The 24344-nt window shown below is 43.2% G+C and overlaps 1 protein-coding gene across 1 annotated transcript in view; it reads right to left on the bottom strand.

Annotated features, from left to right (window-relative positions):
• LOC121486664 (CREB binding protein) overlaps positions 1-24344 on the bottom strand; it is a 130915-nt gene that overhangs the window by 21156 nt on the left and 85415 nt on the right. Inside the window, exons 7-20 of the mRNA XM_041747743.1 lie at positions 23434-23536; positions 22920-23066; positions 21729-21846; positions 20921-21092; positions 20562-20606; positions 18297-18421; positions 17504-17692; positions 15692-16108; positions 13327-13506; positions 12145-12334; positions 8394-8512; positions 6942-7181; positions 6435-6523; positions 1082-1162 (exon numbers count right to left, since the gene is read on the bottom strand). Coding sequence (XP_041603677.1) covers positions 1082-1162; positions 6435-6523; positions 6942-7181; positions 8394-8512; positions 12145-12334; positions 13327-13506; positions 15692-16108; positions 17504-17692; positions 18297-18421; positions 20562-20606; positions 20921-21092; positions 21729-21846; positions 22920-23066; positions 23434-23536 — 2215 coding nt within the window. The remainder of the gene's footprint in view (positions 1-1081; positions 1163-6434; positions 6524-6941; positions 7182-8393; positions 8513-12144; positions 12335-13326; positions 13507-15691; positions 16109-17503; positions 17693-18296; positions 18422-20561; positions 20607-20920; positions 21093-21728; positions 21847-22919; positions 23067-23433; positions 23537-24344) is intronic.

The raw sequence follows: 24344 nt of genomic DNA, 5'->3' as shown, positions 1-24344 counted from the left end.
TGTTTGGAAAAGTAAACTCAGAGTGCAGAGTCCATGTCGTACACTTGGCTCCTGCTCCGGTGGGAAGTCTTCCTGCCTTGTGTGAAGGGACATTCACACCAGCAGGCTTCCCAGCATGGCAGGAAGCATGGCAGTCAGGAAAAAAGAGAACCATAAAACGCTGGCAGTCCTGGGTAGACAGAGTGGCTGGCAGGTTTTTGGTATCTCAAGCTTATAAATGAGTTGACCATTCAACTGGTGGATTTGCTTTTTCTGATTATCTGACCATTCAAAAGTGGATTCAGTGAAGGAATGAATGAACCAACTCGTCCTGTGCATGCTGGAATGAGTAAGCAAGAGCCACAGCTCCAGTAACAAAGGAGACAGATTTCCACTTTGGGAGCTCATGGTCTGTGTTCTAGGACAGGCTCTGGCAGCTTAAAGGACAGAGGTTTCAGTAGAAGATTGAATGAATGGTAAAGATGGGGTATGTATACAAGATTCATTTTTTTGCTACCATCACTTCTGTCAAAAGGGTAAACTAGCTTCTGAAGTGTAACTGGAAATTGGCTATTTCCCTAAATGGAGGAGGACCCACCAGGAAAAAGCAAGTATTTTAAAGGAAGAGACAGGGATCCCTGGGTGGCGCAGTGGTTTAGCGCCTCCTTTGCCCCAGGGCGCGATCCTGGAGATCCAGGATCGAATCCCACGTCGGGCTCCCGGTGCATGGAGCCTGCTTCTCCCTCTGCCCATGTCTCTGCCTCTCTCTCTCTCTCTCTCTCTGTGTGTGTGACTATCATAAATAAATAAAAATTTGAAAAAAAAAATAAATAAAGGAAGAGACAGAGCAAGGTCGAGAGAGACCAGTGAACTGCAGTGGGGGGTACAGCATCACGGCCTTAAGAGGAGGGAAGAATGTGGAGGTGGCCCTGGTGTTCAGCTAAACAGCTACATTCTGAAGTATGAATGTGGGTGTAGTGAGTATGAAAAAATGTGCTACACAGAAGTCAGAATGGTGGAGGTGCTTCCCTTCTAATCACGGGCAAGAGGAAAAAAACAATTAAGAGTCAACCCCCAGAAAAATGACAGGAATAGTACTTACGTCTGGGGCTGTGAAGGGTCGTCACCCAGGGTAACATTCTCCCCCTGGATCTCTGTGAAACACTTCTCACAGAAATGATACCTGTCAGCAAGAAGGCCATACTTGGGTGAACTGGTCCATCATAACACACAGCCACCCAAGCAACGAAGCCACCAATCAGAGCAGGGCAGATCACCACGACGAAGGGGGGGCGTTGTTGGTTGATTGATGGGTCAGTGAGGACAATGGAAGGAACAGGGGCAGGTGGGGTAGGGCAGGATTAGAGAACAGGGAAGGGAACAGATAGCACAGACATAGAGGTAAGACGCAAACACCGAGACAACACAGAGCAGAAAGCCAAGGCAAAGCTTGATTAGCATTCGGTCTCACTGCACACATCACAGGCCATCATCGCTAACAACGGCTGGGCTCGGGCCAGCTCCGAGATGCAAATGTTTTCAAGGAGTTGTTAATACTATAATCGCAAGGAGCCTCAATTTAGGAGTTTGACTTTTGTTATTAAAGAAAATCAAATATAACTCCAGGGTTTGCGATGGAAAAAATTTACTTTGAACAAAACCGTCTGACAAAGGCCTTAAAAAGCAATTATTTTTCAAAACGGAAAATTTATGCTCGACAGCAATTCACAGATTTTATTTTAGGCCAGATCTTAAAGGTACTGAAAATGTTGAGATGTTGAGCACGCAGAACTGGTTTTAATTTTTTCCTGTTATTTTTCTCATGTTAATCACTTAGTTAATTGGGTTATAATACAAATGAAACCAAATCCATATTCTAGACAAACATTTAACAGAAATGCAGTCAGGGTCAAAGACTTTCCAGCCATTTATCAGTACGAATGTATAGAGAAAAAGAACTGTGATATATTGTATAAGCAATACAATATATGTAAATCCATAAACAATCTTAAAGACTTTCAAATTTCAATTCTAAGCTTTGGTTTAAACTTTTTGGTACTGGGACCAATCGTTCACCAATCTGAGATCCTCAGTGATTAACTGCTCTGACTTGGTGACAATCCAAGTTAAGCAAATTTAGAGAGCTGATGTTTTAAAGCACAATCTGCATTTGAGAAATTATCCATCACCCGAATTTCTTGAAAGATAATATGGAGCCTGGGCTCAAGCTATCAAATAAGAATAATTAAAAACTATTAAATGTTTGGAAAGGACACGCATGAGAAATCAACAAAAATGCAGGCTGATGCTGCATAAAACAAGATGGGCACACAGGAATACTGTAAAAATAAACAAGCCGAATGGAGGTGAATTATACAAGCGGAAAGGAGGAGTATAAGGTAGTGGCAGCAGCACAATCAAATGCGGTTTTAGTGCTCAAAACTACGTCTACAAGATGCCACGAGGATTAGTGTTAAAGACACTGTGACAAGACTTGCAGCGCCACACCGCATGGACACGCGCAGGGGACGCGGCAGCTTGCAGGGTCACTCACGCACGCGCACACACGGCTGCAAAAGACAGAGGCTCAGGCCCCTGCCTGGCCGGCTATCTCCATCACTGCTAGGTCAGTCCCCCTCAAGTTCTAATCTAGCCTTATGTAAACACACTGAGCATTTTGTCTGCTGTACTTCTCTGACTAAACACACAGAGGTGATTAAAAGCACAGAACTTTAAAGCATGCATCCATCTCAAAATGATCCAATCTTATAGTTTGTTGAGGAGGAACATGACAGATTCACTGTGGGTAGCCACTGGATTAATCAAAGTTTATCCCTGGAATCAGTTTATTTAGGACGATTCAATCAATGAATTCTACCAAGATAAAAAACTGTGACCAGGAACAAGCTGATAAACATTACTGTTTAAATATATCTGTATCTATTATCTATATGTTCTTTTCCTGAATCAACTGGCTATTCACTATTTTGTAAATATTTGTTTGGAGCCTTGAAATCATGTGGTAAAAAGAATTTCCATGTGCAGGAGGGCATGATCATCACTGGCATGAAAGAATTAAAGTACAGAAACCATAAACCAATACAGGGGCGACTAGAGCAATATGCAAAAAAGATATCCCCCTCACCACCAAGTGTTTCCCTTTTGAAAATAAAAATTGGACTTTGAGTGTTCTAATTATTTTATGGCCAAATGTATAGCCACTGCTGGCAAGCGAAAAGCTGAACTCATCTAGAAATGAAATCGCGACGATAATTAAACGTGAGGTAAAATGGCTTTAAAATCCTGGACAATCTCTTAGCATTTATTCAAGCAGGCCATCAAGTCCAGCAACATCCAGGAAACAAGAATCATAAGCCTACCACTTTCTAGTGGAGGAAACTGGCCCAGAAAGAAGCATTGATGGCTCAAGGGCAGGCCCTGGAGAGGCAGCAGAAGCCTACGCTCTGCATGTAACCAGCTCTCATCTGCAAAGAACCCCGAGGTCAGAAAGTGGGAGGCAGAGAGAGTTAACACGGCTCTAGTGCCTGTCCCAAAGCAAGCCTACATGAGAGAATCGAGAAGGGGAGGGGAAGGCCCAAGCTTCCCTGCAGTGCCCTCCTAAGAGGTGGTGCCAGTCTGGAGAAGGGGCACAGCCACCCACTAGTCAAATCTGCTGAAATAGCCCTGACAACCAGTGGTGGACAGATGAGAATGCCAGACTGTCCCCACATTATTACCTAGTCCAAACTTTATTCACCCTAAAAATATGGAATGGTTTAGAAAGTCACTTTTCAATCTTAAGAGCCTTGCTGATATTATGCCTTGGGTGAAAGAAGCAATCTGATGAATATGGAATTGCAAAGGAGAAATACTTCACATAATCCGATGATGGTGTACATCTGGGTACCTAAGTTAGCACGATGTAACTGCATAGTTCAATCTGTAAGGGTAATTTAATATATGGAGTAAATTTTCAAATGCAGATTGTTTTAAGTACCATATCAGTATATACAAATAACTGGGATATCTAAAGATAGTATCTGGAAAATCTATAGAACAGTTTCCCAACATGAGTTACTATCAAATTTTCAAAGCAAGGAAACAAGTGAAAATGTACTCATATGCTAGTTTATATATTACTTTCACTTGTTTAAATGGCCTGTGGGATTTTCTATTGTTTGAAGTGCCCAAAAAGTTTAGGACCATAAGCACCAAAACAGTTATGCATGAGAACACCAGTGTTCCTAAATCAAAGATGCGAATAAAAGTGTAAGCAGTTAGGATGCTCGTTGTACTTAGGCCACTGCTTTCTTAGCATCACAGCACGTTAATCTCTCCAAGTATAGTATTCTAGGAAGCACGTACCTTGAGAGATTCAGCTAAGGGGCAGTATGCTTACATTTTTAAATATGTATCATTAATACGAAAGAATTCCTTTATTGATGTCTCTAATTGTAAGAAAAATAAATTACTTTTGTTCAGTAAGATAAAATTCTACACAAAATGACAACTGGACATCTCAAAACTTTCAAAACAATCTTGTGTTTGCACTCCAAGAATAACCTGTCAAGAGAGCAGTAGTGTACCCTGATCCTACTCAAGTCAACTGCTCCCCACTTAAAAACGGCCAAAAATCTGTGCAAATCAGCAAAGGCAGGGTCCCAACAGACCCAGGAACAGTGAGACTAACAGTGAGAAAAGGACCCAAAACTTTAGAAATGCTGGCAAACAACCTGCTCTCTCTTCTTCCTTCTAGACCCAAACCATGCCAGGCATCCAGTAGCAGGGACATTTTTCAGGGAATAGTTAAGTGAAATCTGTTGTCTTGAAATTTCATGACTTCATTTTGCTTGGCACCTAACAGTTTCCAAAGTGAATTCCTGTTCGTTATTTCATGGAAAGTGACAACTGAGGTTGTCAGGGAAGGAGTTATTGTGCCCGGATCAAGAACAAGAAGGTTAAACTCTATACCTTATGGGATGGGCTGAATGTCATGGGGAGGGGCTAGAGCCTCCAGAGCAGCACTTGTTATTGCAGGAGTGATTCTATCACAAAGGGATTGTGGTATCATCTTAAACTTTGTCTCTTCAAACACTCCTACTGATCGAAGGGGAAGCTAAGACAGGAACTTAATTCCAGGTGTTAACGTATTTTTAGGACAGGGGTACAGGCCACACTCTCATTCCCTAGAATGAGCAGCAGCATCTCACTCTGCCATGGTGCCAGGACACATGGGCTGGTCAGGGCTTAGAAATCTCTCCTTGAGACATTTTTAGGTCAATAGTTCTTTCTCCCTCTCTTTTTTAAGTAGGATTTTGATGGGAGTTACTAATTATTAGTAATGCTTTAAAAAAAATTCACGTTCTTAAGTTCCAAATTATTCAGGCCTGTGAACAAATAACAAAAAGCCCTTTACTTATCTGTTCTTGAAACAGATTAAACAAGAACTTATTGTTCTTGAAATGTAAGGACAAATGTAATTACTATAAGCAAACAAGATCAAGTAATCAAACATCAAACCCTAATGCGGACATTTAATACTTGAACGTGAGGATGAAGAACAGGCAGAAAGCAGCACCCTGATCACATACACGCCACTGCCTGTTCATGACTCGGAGGCAAAGCAGCTGAACTTGACCAAGATTTACAACCTGTGCTTCCAGGCACGATGCCCTCACACTATGGCAACACAGAGCAGCCACTTGAAGCAACAAATACAATAAATTTAATTTTCAAAACACCCTCTTTTAAAACTATGGAAGTCCTATTTGTGTGGCAAATTAGCACAAAAACATTTTCATTCTCTTCTGCTTAAAACAGGAGATTCAGCTATCTCCACATTGCAAGAGAATGGCAAATATTTCTTGAGGATGCCTCCCACTCACAAAACCCTGAAACTGCTATCCTAGAACAGGGGAGTTAATGTTGAACTCAACAACACTACATCTCATTCTGTGTTGTGGTATTAATTTAAAAAAAAAATTTAAGTCTAAAGCTTTTAGTACTTTTTAACATGAATTATCACTCACGCAAATCTTTCCATCAGGCTGTCCAAGCCAAGTTATCTAGACAAATACTTATACGTGAAATAGTAAAGTACAATGTAGCCACTTTATTAAGAGCTTCAAAAGGTAAGTCAACCGTTATTAGATTTGCTCTCACCTCCAGACTCTTTCCTATAATGGTTACGTTTTAGAAAGACCACAGTTTAAGAACCAATGTTCCTGATTCAAGCAGGGCAGCGACCAGTTTTGAGCTTCAATTTTTATACCATAAAAGCGTGCTCTAATATGAAGAGACCATAGGCCTGAGTGACTATCCAGCACTGGAATTGTGGCCCACTTCAGTAAAACTTCAGAAAAGAAATCACATACCCAGGCTATAATCAGATGGACACACCTTTCCCTAAGACCGTCCTTTTGTCCCATAAGTGGAGATGGCGGCTCGGTGCTTACCTATTCTGATAGCTGTAGTAGGCAGCATCACGAGGAATTGTACACAGCTGCTTCCCGTAGCAGCACAAAGTCTGTGGGGAAAACTCATACTGCAAAACAAAGCAGAAAATACTAAAGATATATTCCCGTACTGTCACACAATGTTCTAGGTTCACTAGAGAGTCAGATTCAGCCAAATATTTCTCTTAGTACACAGAATAGTTTTCTAGCAATTTTCACAGCTATTTGAAGACATTTCTGGATTCAATGGGACAGAATCAGTTGCCAAGACATTTGTAAGAGATGCATAGACGGACGCCGGAGCAGCTGGAAAAGCATAGTCCAGCGTCTTCCTCAGTACCTCCAGCTCTGATTATCTGCCACACGGGTTCACACATGCCAGACCCCACCCGGGTCCTTCCTGACACACAGGTGTGACCACAAGATCACATGTGTCAGGTCATCCTAGCACCCTCTCTGCTGGATTAACCAGGGAAGTTCACGTTCCAGAAACCGTTCACACTGTACCTTGCGTCCGCAGCAATACCCAAGGGACTGCATGACGGGGTCGATTTCTTGCTCGAAGACCTCTGCAAGTTTGCTGCAGAACTTGTAGACCCGGGATGTCTTGCGGTTATAGAGCCAGGCATTGTTGAACATCAGCCAGACGTCGTCCACATACTGCCAGGGCTCCTGGTACTGCCCGGTGTCCAGCTTCCGCTTGATGGTGGAAAGGTCCATGGGATTCTTCACTATGTCAAAGTAATCCTTAAAGACAAAATAGTCTCAGTCTAGTGGATCCCCAACACCCAATGTCAGTCGTGTGTAGCAGGTTTTATCTGCAAAACGCAGAAATAATCAGCACCAGAAAAACTTCTGCTTCTAACAGTAGTAAATGGGAACTGAAAAAAGCCTTGGACTTCCCTGACTTTATTATCTAAAACTGTAATTAGTATGGTCAAGTGTGACCCAATTATTTCAAAGGCAAAATAATATTATATTAATATATTATCTAATAAAAGAATGGGTAAAAAATGTTTTAATATAAAATTTTTAAAATACAGCTTTTAATCCACTGAATTAAAATATAAGCACATTTATCAGATATGGTGTTTTTTTCTAGAGATTTATCTTTGGTCCTGGCAAACAAGATGAAATTCGAAGACAAACACAAAAACAGAAGCAAAAAGAGTGATACTGCTCAACAGAAACCTGTGGGGTCACTACGGCCCTTATAAGACTCCTCAGAAATCCCAGAATACGAGGGCCACGGGCTTTTTTTTTTTTTAAAGACTTTATTTATTTATTTATGAGACACACAGAGAGGGGCAGAGACAGGCAGAGGGAGAAGCAGGCTCCACGCAGGGAGCCCGATGTGGGACTCGATCCCAGGTCTCCAAGGATCATGCCCTGGACCGAAGGCGGTGCTAAACCGCTGGGCCACCCGGGCTGCCTGGCCATGGGCTTTCTAACTAGTGTGCACCTGTTCTTCAAATGCAGCCTTCAGACAAAAGCTCACACAAAGCTCCAGATAGAAGAGCTCCAGAGGTAGTGCGACCCTGCCACAGATCCCGGCGTGGACAGAACAGGTGGGAAATGCATGTTCCATTCAGTGAGACAAAGGTGTTCTATTGCTTTGACAGAAAAGGTTTTTTTAAAATAAATTTATTTTTAAAGATTTTACTTATTTGAGAGAGAGAGAGAGACAGCAAGAAAAGAGTACAAGTAGTGGACGGGGAAATGGAGAAGCAAGCTCCCTGCTGAGCAGGGAGGCCAACATAAGGCTCTATCCCAGGACTTTGGGATCATGACCCAAGCTGAAGGCAGCCACTTAACCTACTGAGCCACCTAGGTGCCCCCCCCCAGAGAGGTTTTTTATAGGACAAAAATCCTCAAAACAAGAATATGTTACACAATTTTCAGAGGTAAAACATGGATACTCTGAGTATTGCTGGTAAGGCTTTTACTATATTAACTTACCGGAATTCCTAGGAGTTGGGGGTCTACAGGCTGCCGGAAAGGTAACGACTCTGGATCCTGTCGATATAGTGCTTCAAGGGTTGGCATCAAAGCCTGGCGTAACTCCTCCGGCTTAAAGACTACAGTCAGAAAACATCAAGGAGTGATATGATTTACAAGGCACCAAGACCCCCATTCCATCACATTTCAGATGGAAGTCTGGGCTGCTTTTGAAAGGGTTCCAATCATCTCCACCCCCACAGCCCCCCAAGCCGTGCTCCCAAGGGCTCACGTTCACCACGGAGTCCACAGACGTTCTAAAGCTACAATCTGGGGCTTCTGAAAACACTGTTTAACGTTACGGTTTTAAAATTCCATCTATGTCACAAGGCTTAATACCACACTGACAAGTTTGCTTCTTCAACAAAAGGGTTTCTGACACTAAAACTGTGTTGGAACAGAAAATGAAGCTAACTCCCAAATCTGCTTCCTTGATCCAATGGGTGGTAATAAAGCCATTTCGCTGGAAGGGCCTCTCTTTCTCTGATGACATTTTTTTGTCCTTGGGTGAAGTAAACTCAGACACCTGGGACAAATGGTTTTATATTACAAACTCACAAACAAATGTACAAAGTAACAGAGCTACAAACTCAAGCATTTTTCCCAAAAGTTCTGGATTGTTTCTACCTACATTTACCAATGCCCATTTGCTCCACCACTTAGCCACTCCATTTCCTACTACACTTTCTGTTGTCACCAAAGGATAAACACTAGCTGTCAAATACTTTCAAGACTATACATTCATATAAAACCCAGTAAGTTTTAATGACCAGAAAAAATGTGTTTAACAACCTATGAAGGCAAGAGGCAGGTTAGTCAGCAGTGCTTGTGTTATGCCACATCCCGCTTTAGAGCAGGGACCACTGGTGGCGTCGAGCGTGGAAACTGCCCAATGCAGGCCTCCCCAGCAGGCACCCCACTCCGGGCGCCGGGCCTGGGCCTAGTGTGCAGACGTGCCCCACGGGAGCCTCCTGAAACACATACACAACCTGCTTTCTGTCAGCTCCTCCTCTTCTATTGTTTCTACAGAAATGGAATGAATAGCATTTGTTTTTCTTTGAGTAACTTGTCATGAGAAAACAATTCTTCAGTTAACAGTTTTTTCTTTTTTCTTAGACCAGGGGTCTGGCCAGCCACCTGCCTTTAGTGCAGCTTATCAGCTAAGATTGGTTTCTGTGGTTTTTCATGGTTAAGAAAAAAGGAAAATAGTAATACTTCATGACACATGAAATCAGATTTTAATCTCCAAAAATAAAGGTTTGTTAGAATGCAGTTATGCGCATTTGCTTCCATACTGTCTGTGGTGGCTTTCACACTAGGAGTAGCTGCCACAGACACCTTCTGGAGCATGAAGCCTGAGGGGAACTATGTGGCTCTTCACAGTGTGTGCTGACCCTGCTGCAGGGTCATCATCTTCCAGGGGCAACCTCACACACGTCACGTTGGACAACTGCTCATTTACTCACTACATGTTTGTTGAAAATACCTATACCAAGGAAAAAGCATCTTCAAACTCCTGTCTTTCGCCACCTTCAGTCTGATGTAAAATCACTTCCTTAGTCACACCTGTCACATTTCAAGCAGTCAGGAGCTACACATGGCTGGTGACACACAGAGAGCACAGACATGACATTCCTATCATCACAGAAAGTTCTAGCAGGGCTCTGGGCCCTAAGGGTCTATGCAATCAACTCATTTCATAAAAATGTGTTACTCATGGTCACTTCCATAACATAAAACAACTTCCATGTTAATACCAGGCCGCCATTTGCTTGCTGCACTGTGTTGATGTTGGCACAAGTGGGCCATTGGCGTAGCAGCACAACATAGGCAGTGGCACCAGACCCAAGTTAGTCATCATCGTGCTCTTTGCTGCTGCGGTGCGCACACAGGGGAAACACGCCAGCTGTGCCCAACAATGTCCTCCAAGTAGTAAGTGTCGTTACTGTTATGAATCTCAGCCCATGGCTACACGTCTTGATGTCATACAACCCAGTGGGAAGCTGGCACCAAGCTACAGGCACGGACTGCCCTGAGAAAGTGCGTGCATGCGCAGAGTAGAAAGCAGAGCTAGCAGTTTCTCTGCACAGAGCATGGAAAACTGGGAAAAAGACTGTTAGACAAGCTATGGTTATTCAGACCTGGGTACGCGGCACAGTTTCCCAAACAGGAACAGAGTGGGCCAGTTATACCAAGGACAACTGATGGTATTTGTTGCCAATGATAACATTTGGACTCATGTCAAAATTAGAATCTGGAGAACTTGTATCTGTCATATGAATCTGACAGCCTCCCAAATTTCCAAGACATTTTTGAGGCAATTCCTAGTGATATTAACAAATGTGATTTAAAAAATATTGTATAGTGATGTATGGTGACATCTGGAAAATCTGCATAACTCAGCAAGCCAAATTCCAAGATGACCAAAGGACTACGTTATTTAAAAAAAAAAAAAAAAAAAAAAAAATCACGCAAGGGCAAAAGAGTCATTCACAGCACGAAAACAGACAGACTCTTGTCACTGGGCATAAAAATTCAGTGCTATATATCCAGACTTCACACTGCAACTAATCTTAACAAAACTTGTACTTGTTGAGTTTTGGTGTAGTATCAAAAAAGAATACCCACAATTATCTGAAGAAGCTCTTATTCTTTATCAACCACCTATCTGTGTGGGGCGGGGCTGTCTTCAGGGACTTGAACCAAACAATACAGCACAACAGAGACAGCAGGTGCAGCAGGAGAATCCAGCCACGTTCGCTAAAATCTCCGAGTCACAAGATTGTAAAGAAAACACTGTCATTACGCTAAGTATGTTTGTTCTGGGAAACTTATTTTTCATAAAAATGTGTTACTCACGGACGCCATGTAACAGATTTGTTAAGTGAATGCTTTTAAAATTTCTAATAGAGTAAATAGCAGCAGATAATCCACATGAACAAGAACTCAAGTGTCCTCAATCTTTAGGAGTATTAACAGGTCTGAGACCAAAAACTTACTCTAGAGTATCAGCCTTGAACAGTTCTTTGTTGACTTTCCCAAATGTGCCACAAGTAGCCCTTAACTTCCTGAGTCACATTCCTCATTTACAAGGGTCACCTAACAATGTTCTGACACCCTGCTGACCTCATGCTGGACCTCCAATAGGTTCCCTCTGAGTTCCCCTGAGAGGCTGCCTCACCCTGCAAAGCATCTTCAGTTATCTGCACCCCTCCCACTGCACTAGGCACTGGGTCCTGCTCCACTGCCCATTTACTCTGAGCACACCTTCCCATCTGTAACAGTGCACCCACGTGTAGCCACGGTGATAATTTCCCTAGTGTGGCAGTCAACCTCCTGCTCAAATCTACCCGTGGTCGTCCAGGCCCTACTGAGTAAAGAAAGCCCAAGCTCCTCAGCGGGCACAAGGACTCAGATGTAACTTCTACTTTGGCCCCATGGGCAATGATGGCTCAGAGGAGAGATGTGCTCCTGGGCTGCCCCTCAGAGCTGTGGCTCATTTCTCATTCCTACCATAAACCTCAGGGGCCCTCAGACTGCAGTCTAGCTCTCTGTCCTCATTTCTGAAGAAGTAAAACTTGGGGAATGGCAGGCAGAAAAGATATAAGGGGGGAGACAATTATTTTTCTGCTTTAGCTTTTAACCTGTGGTGTGCAATCCCAACACGATGGAAAAGCAGCACGGTAAAACAAGTCCAGGAAACACAACCTACTTTTTTTGCGTGGCTGTGAAGGAGATGTTGACTGAGAGGCGGCCCCATTAGCACTGTTCTCTTCTTCCTCTTTAGCTTCTACTTTGACTTCCGGCTTCTTCTCGTCCACTTCCATTGGTTCTGATTTCTGTTCTGTTGTGTCTGTCTCTTCTTTAACTTGAGAAGATCCTTGTAGATCCTCTTCCATCATCTTGAGAAATACAGAATTACAGGTAATAATGTATGAATAGCAAAGACCTTTATTCTAACTCAGCCTCACTGGAAGTCTCTTAACAATCTATCTGGGCTTATCAAGCTGTACCCTACTCAAGAGTTGCATTTACCATCCCTTCCTCTCCCCCAGGAAGGATTGGAACATCTGGTGTCAGGTGAGTTGCCTTAGGACAGCACCACTGCAATTACAGTCCCAATTTAAAAATTTTATATGCTAGAGTGCTTATAAGACATTGCATACACACACCCCATCACCTGCCCAGTAGTTTTACATGTAGGCATTTCTAGTTTGGAACAAGAATCTTCTTGAAAGTTGGGGCAAGTTTCAAAAACCAAACTGCTCAGAGGGCCAGGCAGGTGAAGTACATGATGCAGCAGGAGGTGTGTGAGCCAGAGTGGGGAGTGGAAACTCCGGCAAATTGGAGCCCAAGCCCCATCTAAAGGCCAGGGCTGAGGCTCCCACCCAGACTGCTGACATAGGAATGTAAGCATAATGCTGACAGAGCTTCTCATTTTCAAAGAAAAGCCAGAAACCCAGAGCTTTATTTGTAATTCCTCATTTTAAAAAATATTGTGTGGGCCAAACAAAACATGTGGATGGGGGTGGATCCAGCCCATGGCTTGACAGTCTTTTGCTTTTGCCACAGGTTAATTAATGAATGAGCACACCCTTGTGCAGTCTAACTCTACAGAACTACCTATGAATGAAGAATGACAGTGCAGTCACTGGATGATTCAATCATTTAGAATATAAACCAGTGTCCTCTTCATTTCTGGCAAAATATAGTAAAACCCATACCTAATACCTAAAAAAAACTAATCTATTTTTAACATTTATCCTCTCTGAACCCATCATCAAACAGGACATTAAAACAAAAAGCAGTGTCATCCATGGAGAACACGCGGTGTCTCGCCTCAGGACGCTTCAGTATGGTGCACACCTGTTCACGCCCCAGGAAGGGCACCTACCGCGGACCCAGGCTCCCCCTTGGCTTCACTGGCATCTGGCTCAGTGTCCTCGGTCTTGACCTCTGCCTTCACTTCCAGCATTGGTACCTCGGGTCCTGTCTGTTGGGAGTTGGTTTCGGCGCTGGCCACCGAGGAAGGAGTGGGGACCCTGTTATCGATGCTGGCGGCTGCCTGGGAAAGCTGTGGAAAAACCAGAATTACATATCTCCGTTAATAAAACAGAAATAATGTTTAACTCTGTTGTTCACCGAATACCCAGTTTCTTATAAACATTTCTCAACACTAATCTAATAGACACCCCTATCTGAGAGAACTGAAGAAGAGAAAATTTAAAACAGGAGTCCCAGAGGAAGTCAATGAGGCCGAAACAGAAAGAACTTCCTACCACGAATGCAGAGATGAAGGTGCAGTGCTTCCTACGGCTTGATATAAAACTATTTTCTGGAAGTTTATTATTTATTTATTCACGAGAGACAGAGAGAAAGAGAGAAAGAGAGGCAGAGATGCAGGCAGAGGGAGAAGCAGGCTCCATGCAGCGAGCCTGATGTGGGACTTGATCCTGGGACTCCAGGATCATGCCCTGGGCGGAAGGCAGGCGCTAAACCGTTGAGCCACTCAGGGATCCCCTGGAAGTTTTCTAAGTCACAGAATCTTCTATTTTATTTTATTTTATTTTTTATTTTTTATTTTTTTATCTATGATAGTCACAGAGAGAGAGAGAGAGAGAGAGAGAGGGGCAGAGACACAGGCAGAGGGAGAAGCAGGCTCCATGCACCGGGAGCCCGATGTGGGATTCGATCCCGGGTCTCCAGGATCGCGCCCTGGGCCAAAGACAGGCGCCAAACCGCTGCGCCACCCAGGGATCCCGGAATCTTCTATTTTAAAATTAATTCTTTCCAATAAGGCCATTAAAGTTTACCATAAATGGCTGAAGTGTAGATCTAGAAGTACCCAAGTAGGAAGGGGGATAAAAGGCTGACACGAAACAAGGACAGGTATTTTAGCCTGTGAAGTGCAGGCACAGGGGTGGTGGTGGAGAAGTCAGCAAACAACAAGGCAAGGAAACACCGTAAGAATTCTCAACTTTCAAAGTCTCACTTATAGTTGTTGTTTGTTTGTTTAGATTTTATTTATCCATTTGACAGAGAAAGAGAGAAAGCAAGAGAGCATGCGTGAGTCAGGGAAGAGCAAAGAGGGAGGGAGGGAGATAAGCAGACTCCATGTCCAGCGCAGAGCCTGATGCAGGGCTCAATCCCATGATCCTAAAATCATGACCTGAGCCAAAACCAAGAGTCCGAAGCTTAACCAATTGAGCCACCCAGGTGCCCCTACCTAATAAGAGCTTTAACTGAAGTAAGCAGAAGAGAATATAAAATTACAAAGGAATGTTAGAGATTAGAAAAATAAAATAAGGATAAATAATAAGCACAATTCCTAAGAAGAAATATAAACACTTATGTTATGTTGGGGGTATTAAGATTTATTTTGATATTTTATAAATAAATATCCTCAGTCCCCAAGAATAAAGTTAATGTATTTCAGGGGGAAAGGTGGTTTCTAAGTTAGGCTGATATGAAAATGGATGTGAAGATTTCAGTGATAGGGGCACGTGGGTTGCTCAGTCAGTTAAGCATCAGACTTTAGCTTGGGTCATGGTCCTGGGGTCCTGGGATGGAGTCCCCAGTGGAGCTCCCCGCTCAGCAGGGAGCCTGCTTCTCCCTCTCCCTCTGCAGTTCTCCCTGCTTGTACTTGCGTGCGTGGGCTCTCTGTCAAATAAATAAGTAAATAAATCTTTTAAGGGGGGGGATAAAAGACTTCAGTGGTAACTGGGGCAGGGGTATATGTGTGTGGGGGCAATGCCAGCAGGTCTGGGAAGGACTGGGCAGAGGGGAGCTACAGGAAGTGCTAACCTGAGTCTGCCATTCTGTCATGAGACGAAAAGTCTCCTCCAGGTCTGAAAACAAGACTGACAGGCAAAGCCAAAGCACATACAATTAGGAAGGAATGTGCCTTATCATATCCTCATGATGTTAAGAGAAAAATTACTAAAACTCAGAAGACACCTGCCTAGGATAATGGGGAACAAACGGCTCCTATGTACAGACCTATGTTTGATTTCTTTATAACTACTGATTTCTGAAAACTCGTTTAATTAAAAAAGATAATCTTAAGTTACATCCTGCCAGATCCAAACATGGCCTTTGGAGCCAATGTCGGAAACAAAATATAGCTCCTACAGTTTGATTAGGGTACAGGCACCTTCTGGGGTTGCACCAAGACACAAAGGCAGCTTTGTGACAGGATGTTTTTTATGGGGAAGTCCTCGATTTCGAGTCTCAGCCCAAAGACAGATTGCGGGGCTCACCGGTGTGCCAGGAGGCTGGGGGTGCACAGGTGTCGGCTGTTGCTGTGATGACTGCGGGGTAGCCACAGACGGGGGCTGGACTGGGGTTTGAGGCTGTGGGGTCACTTGGGCCGGGGCTGCTGCCTGGACTGTAGGGGTGCTCTGGGTTTGGCTCGCACTGGGCACCGAGCCAGGAGTCGGGGTGGGAGTCTGCCCGGAAGACGACACGGGAGTTGATGGCTGGGTGGGAGCTGCAGGCTGGGGAGGAGTCATCCCAGGTGCCGTCGGGTGCTGGAGAGACGGCATGCCAGCAGCCGTGGAAGCAGGAGGTGGTGTCTGGTGCAATGGTGACTGTGTCACTGGTGGGCAGGGCAGCTGGCTGGCCTGGGGCCCAAGCATGTTCAGAGGGTTAGGAAGAGCAGCACCAGGCACCTGTCCCTAATAGAGAGAACAGAGTATGTTAAAATTATTTCCCCATGTGAAAATGTGACAACAGATTTGAAGAATTAAATGCACGAAAATCTAACCATGGCTTCTTGGTGAGGTCTGCTGGTTTCAAGGGAATGTGCCATTTGTAAAAATTCACCCAGCTGTACACTTACAATAACGTGCACTTTCCAGTGAAGTTAATGCTGTGGAATGCTTTCTTATACTGTGATTTATAGAACTGCTGAAACCTCTGGCTTAAACTAACACATATCCATTCAGCTTACTAGCTTTGTGCTCCAAAACATCTACCCATAGTTTAAGACCACTGGAAAAGGTATTTTTCTTTTTATTTATTTTATTATTTTTTCTTTTTAAAAAGAAATTAATTATTGAAACACTAAAATGTTTCAGCAAAGTGATTTCCAAATGGAGACTTGCTTCATCTTATTTGGACGTTTTAAAAAAGTGATTCCAAATCACTGCTCTAGAGCATGGGTCTGCAAACTAATGCCCATGGCCCAATCCAGCTAGCTGCCTGTTCTTATAGTAAAGTTTTATTGGAATACAGCCACGCCCATTCATTTATGTGTGAATGACTATGCCTATGGCTGCTTTTCTACCACAACCATGGAGCTGAGTAGTGAAAACAAAGACTGTGGTCCACAGAGTTGAAAACATTTACAGAAACAAGTTTGCTATTCTAGAGCAGTAATGTGCTACAGAAATGAAGAATTAATAAGTATTTAGAGAGTAAATCTAGTGTAGTTAATGACCTTTTTTTTTTTTTTAACAGTACTTCATGTAAAAAATGAAAACATGAATATTATCTTCCAGGGGAAGATTTGGTCTATTCTAAATACATGCATATGTGTATATAGCAACAATCTGATATATCACAATTAATTATCAAAAGAAAAAAGGCACTAAAAAGAATGGAAAATAGTTTTCTTCAGCTTTAAACAGAGTACTTAAAAACACCACAAGAGAACTATTCAATCAATCCAGTTAGCGGACCTCACCCAGGATGACAAGCTCAGAGAGACAAACAATAGGACACACCAACCAAACTGCCAGGCTGAGTTAACAGGCCTGTCCTCACTGTAATATTCAAGGTCTCTCAGGATCACATGTGAATTTAAAACACACAACTAAAAAAAACAAGAAAATGATAACTAAAAACCCAAACCCCAAATAACCACAATCCATTCCATTTGGTATGAAGTTGAATGATGATAAGAGTCATTCTAAAGAAGGTAAAAATAACAAAACTGAATGGGGGTTTAAAAAAAAAAAAAATCAAGAGATGCTCAAACGTAAAAATAAAATGTGTATTCTGGAATTCTAATCTCATAAGACATGCTTGAGTCAAGAGGAAGCAGGGACCCCATCACTGGTGCACGGTACCTGTGGCACGCCTGTCTGGGCTGCTGGCTGCCCCATGCCTACACTGTTCACACTCATCGCCCCACTGGAGGACTGGAACTGGTTCTGTGGCAGGAACTGGTTCTGCGCAGGTGCCTGGGCCATAATATTGTTGGCATGAGTGCCCATCATGTTCGGAGGCTGAGGCATCCGGGAAGGAGAAATGGCCATCTAAAAGACAAGTATCATCAAGAGATCAGAGGACGAGAGCCAGAGTCTTGAAGATAAACTGGGAGAGACAGAACTCTGAATCCTCCCTTCCCTGTAGAAAGAGAACCATCACTGAGACCTTCTAGCTCTCAGGCACTCCGCATGCTTCCTCATGCAAGGTCTCCAAGGAACCAACTTCAAATTTATCTCTGAATAGAGATCAATAACATGCTATACTTTAAAGGTCAAAATACACCTTTTATGACTTCTCTGAAGCATTAAGAAAGTAGCCCCAGGAGAGGAAGCTCTAGAAGTCAGGAGACACTGTCAAGGACCTCTCAGTGACATATCTGAGATTGCCCACTCCAATCTCAGAACTTGTATCTTCTCATGAAGCCCCAAGTCCCTATGAATTTATTATCCCAATAAAAAACAATGGCCAAATAATTCTCATTTATAGTAATGAAGACCAAAAAGAGAGGGACATATGAAGTAAATAAAGCACAATCAAATCCAGAGGACCAAGCACCATAGGATTCTTGGATCTACAATTTCACTGTGTAGGGAATTTTCCTTATTCAAGCAAGGCCTTCTCAGCACAGCTGAGGCAAAAGGAAGCACTTACCCCTGGAACGGAGCCCATGCTGTTCATCGGGACAGAGTGGTTCATGGGGGATGCTGCACGTGGTCCCATGGGAGCTTGTGGCAACTGTACATTCCCCAAGGACATTGGGGTAAATGAATTCATCCCTGTAAATGCACCCACAATGATTCATTAGAAAAAGCACCCACAGGAAAATAGTTACAACGTGCCAAACTCTAAGCAAAATAAATTAGAATATATATGCAAGATGTACAACAGAAATCACCCAGCAAATCAGAAAAGATGGTGACGTAACACTTATCAAATACAGAAAAATGGCACCAATATGGTGGTGAGAGTGGTTTGGTGGGGTGAGGGCAGGGCAGCACAAGGGGATGAAGGGAGAAAGTCAGGTGAAGCACCAGTGAACAAGGTGGCACCAGGAAGGTGCTCCTACCCTCCAGGGAAGAGGTACTGGCTAAGACCAGGGCACCCATCGGTGCCAATCTCCCTAACACCTGCAAGAGCACATGGCTCCCTTCTCTCCTGTCTGCCTGTCAGCCCAGGCCTCCTGGCTCTTTGGCTGGGTTTACATTTATTGTTAGAATCTGGGATGAGACCTGAAATATGGTTTTAATTTTATAAGCATGTTCAATGTTTAGAAAGTGCCCAAGGGTCAGCGATTCTCAATCCCAGCCTCCTCTCTCCAGAGTAGGAAGCTCTCCCTTTTGTGGCTACCTTCACCTTCCCAGGGGTATCCACAGTCCACAGGAGTGTCACACTATGAAAGTCACCTCACTGGCTGCTAAGTGTCTCCGGACCACAGCGTCTCATTCTTCCTTACTTCCCACAAGCCTGTGAACTCCGCATCTACACGTAAAGCTCTACCTCAATGCTGGTTCAAGCAAGTCTGAGGACTGATACTGGAAATCTAACAGAATCCTTGAGGTGTTGCTTGAACACTGGCATAGATGTGAGCAGGTCTTAGAGAACATGTGCCTCTCTCAGCGTTACCTTCAAGGACACCTAGAAATGTCACCCTAACAAAATGAGTATCTGCACAGGGCCAAGAAGACTTTCTAGGAATCCTCTCCTTGAGAATTTTATGAACAAGCAAGAGAAAAAGGCAGTACTGAGAAACAGTACCACAAAGAGCCCCTCTCCTCACAGGTAAGGGAGGTAGGTGCTTCGCTCTATGACTCCTTCCATATATACTGCTCAACAGCCCTCCTCAGATCCCCAATAAGTACAATCTTTCATGTCATCCCTTATGCAGGATTCAGCTACATTCTGAAGGCTCCATTTCCCTGACTTCTTGGTTTCCTTCATTCTTTCACATCTAGTCCACCGAAACAAGATCCTGGAGTCTCTCCTGAACATCAGTTTACCTATCATGTCTCTTCAGTATGCAATTAAGATTACCACAGCTTTTTATTTTTTATTTATTTATTTATTTATTTTTTTACCACAGCTTTTTAAAAGTTTATTTATTTTTTGAAGTAATCTCTACACTCAATGGGGGGCTCAAACTCACGACCCTGAGATCAAGAGTTGCATGTTCCCCCAACTGAACCAGCCAGGTGCCCCCAAGATTACTACAACTTTTTAAATGATCTCTTCTCCCCTCTCAGGACTACTCTGCATATAGCAAGAGAGCAAGGCCTTGCTTTGGAACCTCCTGGATAACGTCGCCACCTTATTTTACAACCTATAAAAATGTCCTATTGTTCAAGTCTTGATGTAACAAAAGCTGTAAAAGGCTCAAAATGCTCCTTTCTCAAACTCCAATGACCATTTCAACCACAAACACCATAGAATCTCAATTTGAGAAAGAACCTTTAAAAGTGATTCAGGCCAGCTGCCAGCACATCCCTGCCTGAGGAGGAGCACAAACACTCTTTAGCCAACACCCCCCTCACCTCCTGCACCACGCCCTGCCCCAGGCCAGCTCAAGGTTCTCTTTTGCAGCCTTCCAACAGGTTTCCTTCCCCTACAACACAGCTTTTCAAGGAAACTCTTTCTAACAGTAATATCCTCTCCTGTCCATTTAAAAAAAAAAAAATAAAAAAAAAAAGAAAAAGCCAAACCCTACTTCTCATCTCCTGGGAGAGCTTTCCTATGGTGTTCTAACTCCCCAATATCAGAGATACTCCTATTGCCTGTGGAACTGAATTCTGATCATCAGCAAAAGGAATGGAGTGACTAATAATGAGCTGTAAAGAAATGCAGAGGGCAAAGAACAACAAATCAACTTTGGCAGCTACTGAATGTTAAACCAAAACATGATTCACAACAACGGTTCAATACCTTGGGACACCTGCACGCGGTTCACTGGCAGGGGCATGGGTCCGTCTGCAATGGCAGAAAAAACCTGCTTATTTAAAATAATCCTTCATTTGGGAATAAGGAATTTTACCTTGAGAATTCAAACTTAAAGGGAAAACCAGTGAGTAGGTACGAAAGCACTGTGCATTCTGATGCCAGCACACCCTCACAAGGCCTCTCCAAAAATGGGCCAAAGTGGAAGGCCATGGCCACTATCATATAGCTTCCAAAGGGCGAAATCCCCAAGAACATAGTTCTGGAAGCTTAGAAACACACCCCAAACCCAAAAGGGAAAACAAGCCAAGAGACTGAGGGCTGGCAGAAGGAAGTGAAGTCCTTACTTGGAGGCCTCACAGGCTGTGCCTGCGGAATCCCTGGGGGCTGTGCCCCAGGGGCCGGCAGGGCAGGCTGGTTACCCAAGATGCCTTGTTTGTGCAAACGTGACCTCCGTTTCTCTTCTAGTTCTTTTTGTATCTTGTAGATTTTTTCTGCCAGTAAGTGATAGTATTCATCCTAAAAAGCAGTAACATTCAATATTAAACAGTCAAAATTGTAAAAAACAAAACAAAAAAAACCCAAAACCCAAGCCCCAACCTGTTTTATATGTTTTAACAGACTAACGAACTTTTAAGTATGTTCTGTTGTGTTTTGATTTAAGTAAGCTCTAGACCCAACAGAAGGCTTGAACTCATGACCCTGAGATCAAGAGTCGCATGTTCTACTGGCTGAATCAGCCAGGTACCCCATTATCCAGCACTTCTAACCAAGAAAGCTAAGGTCCAACTTATTGTTGAACACCCAGTGACATTACAGGACTTATCAGACAAGAGGCACTAAATGCACACTGCATTTCATTCCACAGGTCAGTCTTGGATATTGGACACTGGCAGTAACCCAGTATAAGCATTGTAAACAGGCCCGCTATAAAGCACATCCGTGGATAAAACACAATTTTACATGCCTTGTTCACCACTGTAGTGGTGACATTTGTAGTCAACCAAGAGCTGTGCAGGGGTCTCTCTAGTCAGTGTCCTTGAGGTGATTAGTCTACGTGACTAACAGATCTCCCCGTTTCCAGACAATAAGCCAGATGGATGCAGTTTTTTCTACGGTACGTGTCATGTGGCTCAAACACGTATGGCAACCTACCCTGCTGTTGGCTGACTCGTACATGTCCCCTTCCACTTTCTTAGCGTAGGCCACCAGGTTCTCCATGCGGCGATCCTTTAGGGCTGCTGGGTCAGGGGTTGGAAAGATGGCTTGGACGCTGCAAGGACAACATGCTGTCAACAGACTTTCGAGACACCATCAGTATCCTGCTATTTTATACACGATGACACACACACAGAGAAACAAGACCATCTACTTAAGGGCAGCAACGTACCGCTGAGAGAAATGCCAAATCTCTCTTGCCCAGTATACGAACACACAAATGAAGTCACTTTCTGGAGACAATACTGACTTGTCAATTTATCTATACATTAAACATTATTTTGCTATTTACAGTAAGTGCTAGATCATTTCAAGAATAATACAATTTTAAACTAATTTTTAAAGATTTGTTTCAGAGAGAGAGAGAGAGAAAGAGAGAAAGAATGTGGGGTGAAGGAGCAGAGGGAGAGAATCTTAACCGGACTCCCTGCTGAGCGTGGAGCCCAACACAGGGTTTGATTCTTTGATCCTGAGTTCATGACCTGAGCCAAAATTAAGAGGTGGATGCTACCCAGGCACCCCTTGAACTCCCTAATTTTTAAACTATTTATTATAAACAACTTTCATTAAGATGGAGGAAAAAAAAACCACTCCAAGGAAATTAAACTGATCATTTTCACCTTCAACTTAACTAGCTCGAGAAAGTTAACTGTTGACTTCCTGTTAACATACTGTATGTGGTGCTATCATGCCCTCTGTATTTACTGGGCCCAAATTCACCCAATTCTCATGGGCCTCCACAATTATAATCCTGAGCTCCAAAACAAGGCAAAGCTTCTGAGCTAATAAGCCCAGTGCCCTGTTGCATGCCAGAGCTCAGAGGATGGAAGGTCTGGCCACACTAGGAGTCTTAACCTTTGTGACAGGGGTCAGAGTTTATGTCCTCCCACAGGGAAGAGCCATGGATGCTCTGACATCTCCTAAATGGGATTCTCTGGACTGCCAGCAGTGGCTGTGGCTCCATGAACGAGTGTATGACCCTCTTCAACTTCTAGGGCACTGTCATCTGGGACTCAGAGGACCATTTAGGAATTAAATCAGACATCAGTTAAACTGCCAAACTGTCCCACTGCTGTCAGCCACAAAGTATCTCCATCATATGTGAGTACAGGAGAGATAGGCACATACAGTTTATGCACTAGATGGCTCCGCAGGTCCTGAGTGACGTGTTCATGCCAGCCTTTCCGAACACCAGTGCCGGAAGGAGGGGCCGCTGTAGGCAGAGTGCTGAGAGTCCCAATGTTTGCAGGGCTTGAGCCATCGCTCATCAGTGGGCTAGGGGAAAGAACAAGAACATACAGTACACCTACTGCAGTGGAGCAAATGTGCTTCATTTACATGAGGTCTTTCGACCACATCTGACTTTTAAAAATCAGACAGCCAAGGTGTGTGTGTGTATATATATATATTTGCAGTTTTGTTATACATGTTATATATATATATATATATATATAAAACAAAAACAAAACCGTGTTTATTATTTGCTCTACATTTATAATAGTAATAATAAAAGGCCCCCCGTCCCCCATTTAAACTATCTTCGCTATCACACATTTAGAAACTATCACAGTTTTGTGATTCCCAACCCACTTTCACATGCTACTGTCACGCAGATAGGAGCGGACTAAAACTTGGGTCTTACTTTGTGGCCCCAAGGGATGTCGGAAGAGCTGATTCTGAAATCAAGTTTGGCGGCTGCTGATCTGTTGTTATTCCTCCTGCTGGAATGTTCATTGGGTTATTTCCTTTAAAGACAGAAAGAAATCAACCAACTCCTAAATTACAATATACACTTCAAAGTTTTGATAATATAAACAAGTCACCACAAAAGTAAGTAATTCTTGAGTTATAACCACAGCCACTATGGCAGGAACTCTACAAACTCTATTTTCAATAATGTAATCAACTTGCACAAACTCAGTTGCAGACTCCTCACTGCATTTTATAACCAAAATCAGGCATTTCTGTGGAGGTTATTTGGTATTATACATGTACTCTGTGGTGGTGCAAAAAATTGTAGCTTCAGACTTATATTCTGGCTTCATTAATATTGTGCTCTCAACAACTACACCGACCTGCCACATATACTTGTGTCAACTTTTCTTTTCCTATCAGAAAATAAAATCATAGAAATTACATGCACGTGAAAAAATTTGTGTATTCATTTTAAAGTAGGAAAAATTTGAGACCAAGAGAGGCTAATAGTTTTGTCCCAAATTATACCCTCAAATAGGAGTAGTCACCTTACGACTCAGGTCTGAGGGCTCTAACCCAGTCTCATGGCCAGCAGAAGTTAGGTATGCATTAGGGCAGTTTTGTCTAAAGAGCAATAAATGAGATGTTTTTAACTGGTCACTCTTAGAAGAGTTATTTTTAAGGTTAAAGTACGTACTCTATTAGGAAAACAACAAAGCTAGTACAACAACCTTGACTTCACTTGACTGATGTAACTGCTTGGCTTAAGCTTAACTTTAAGAGCTCTGTATCAATTTCAAGAAAAATGTTAAAAATAAAACAATATGCAGAGATTGTGGAGATGTGTGAGTGAATGAG

Source organism: Vulpes lagopus, chromosome 3 (assembly GCF_018345385.1).
Source record: "Vulpes lagopus strain Blue_001 chromosome 3, ASM1834538v1, whole genome shotgun sequence".
NCBI classification, from domain to species: domain Eukaryota; kingdom Metazoa; phylum Chordata; class Mammalia; order Carnivora; family Canidae; genus Vulpes; species Vulpes lagopus.
The sequence above is the reverse complement of the archived record's forward strand: the minus strand, read 5'-3'. Positions and strand labels throughout refer to the sequence as shown.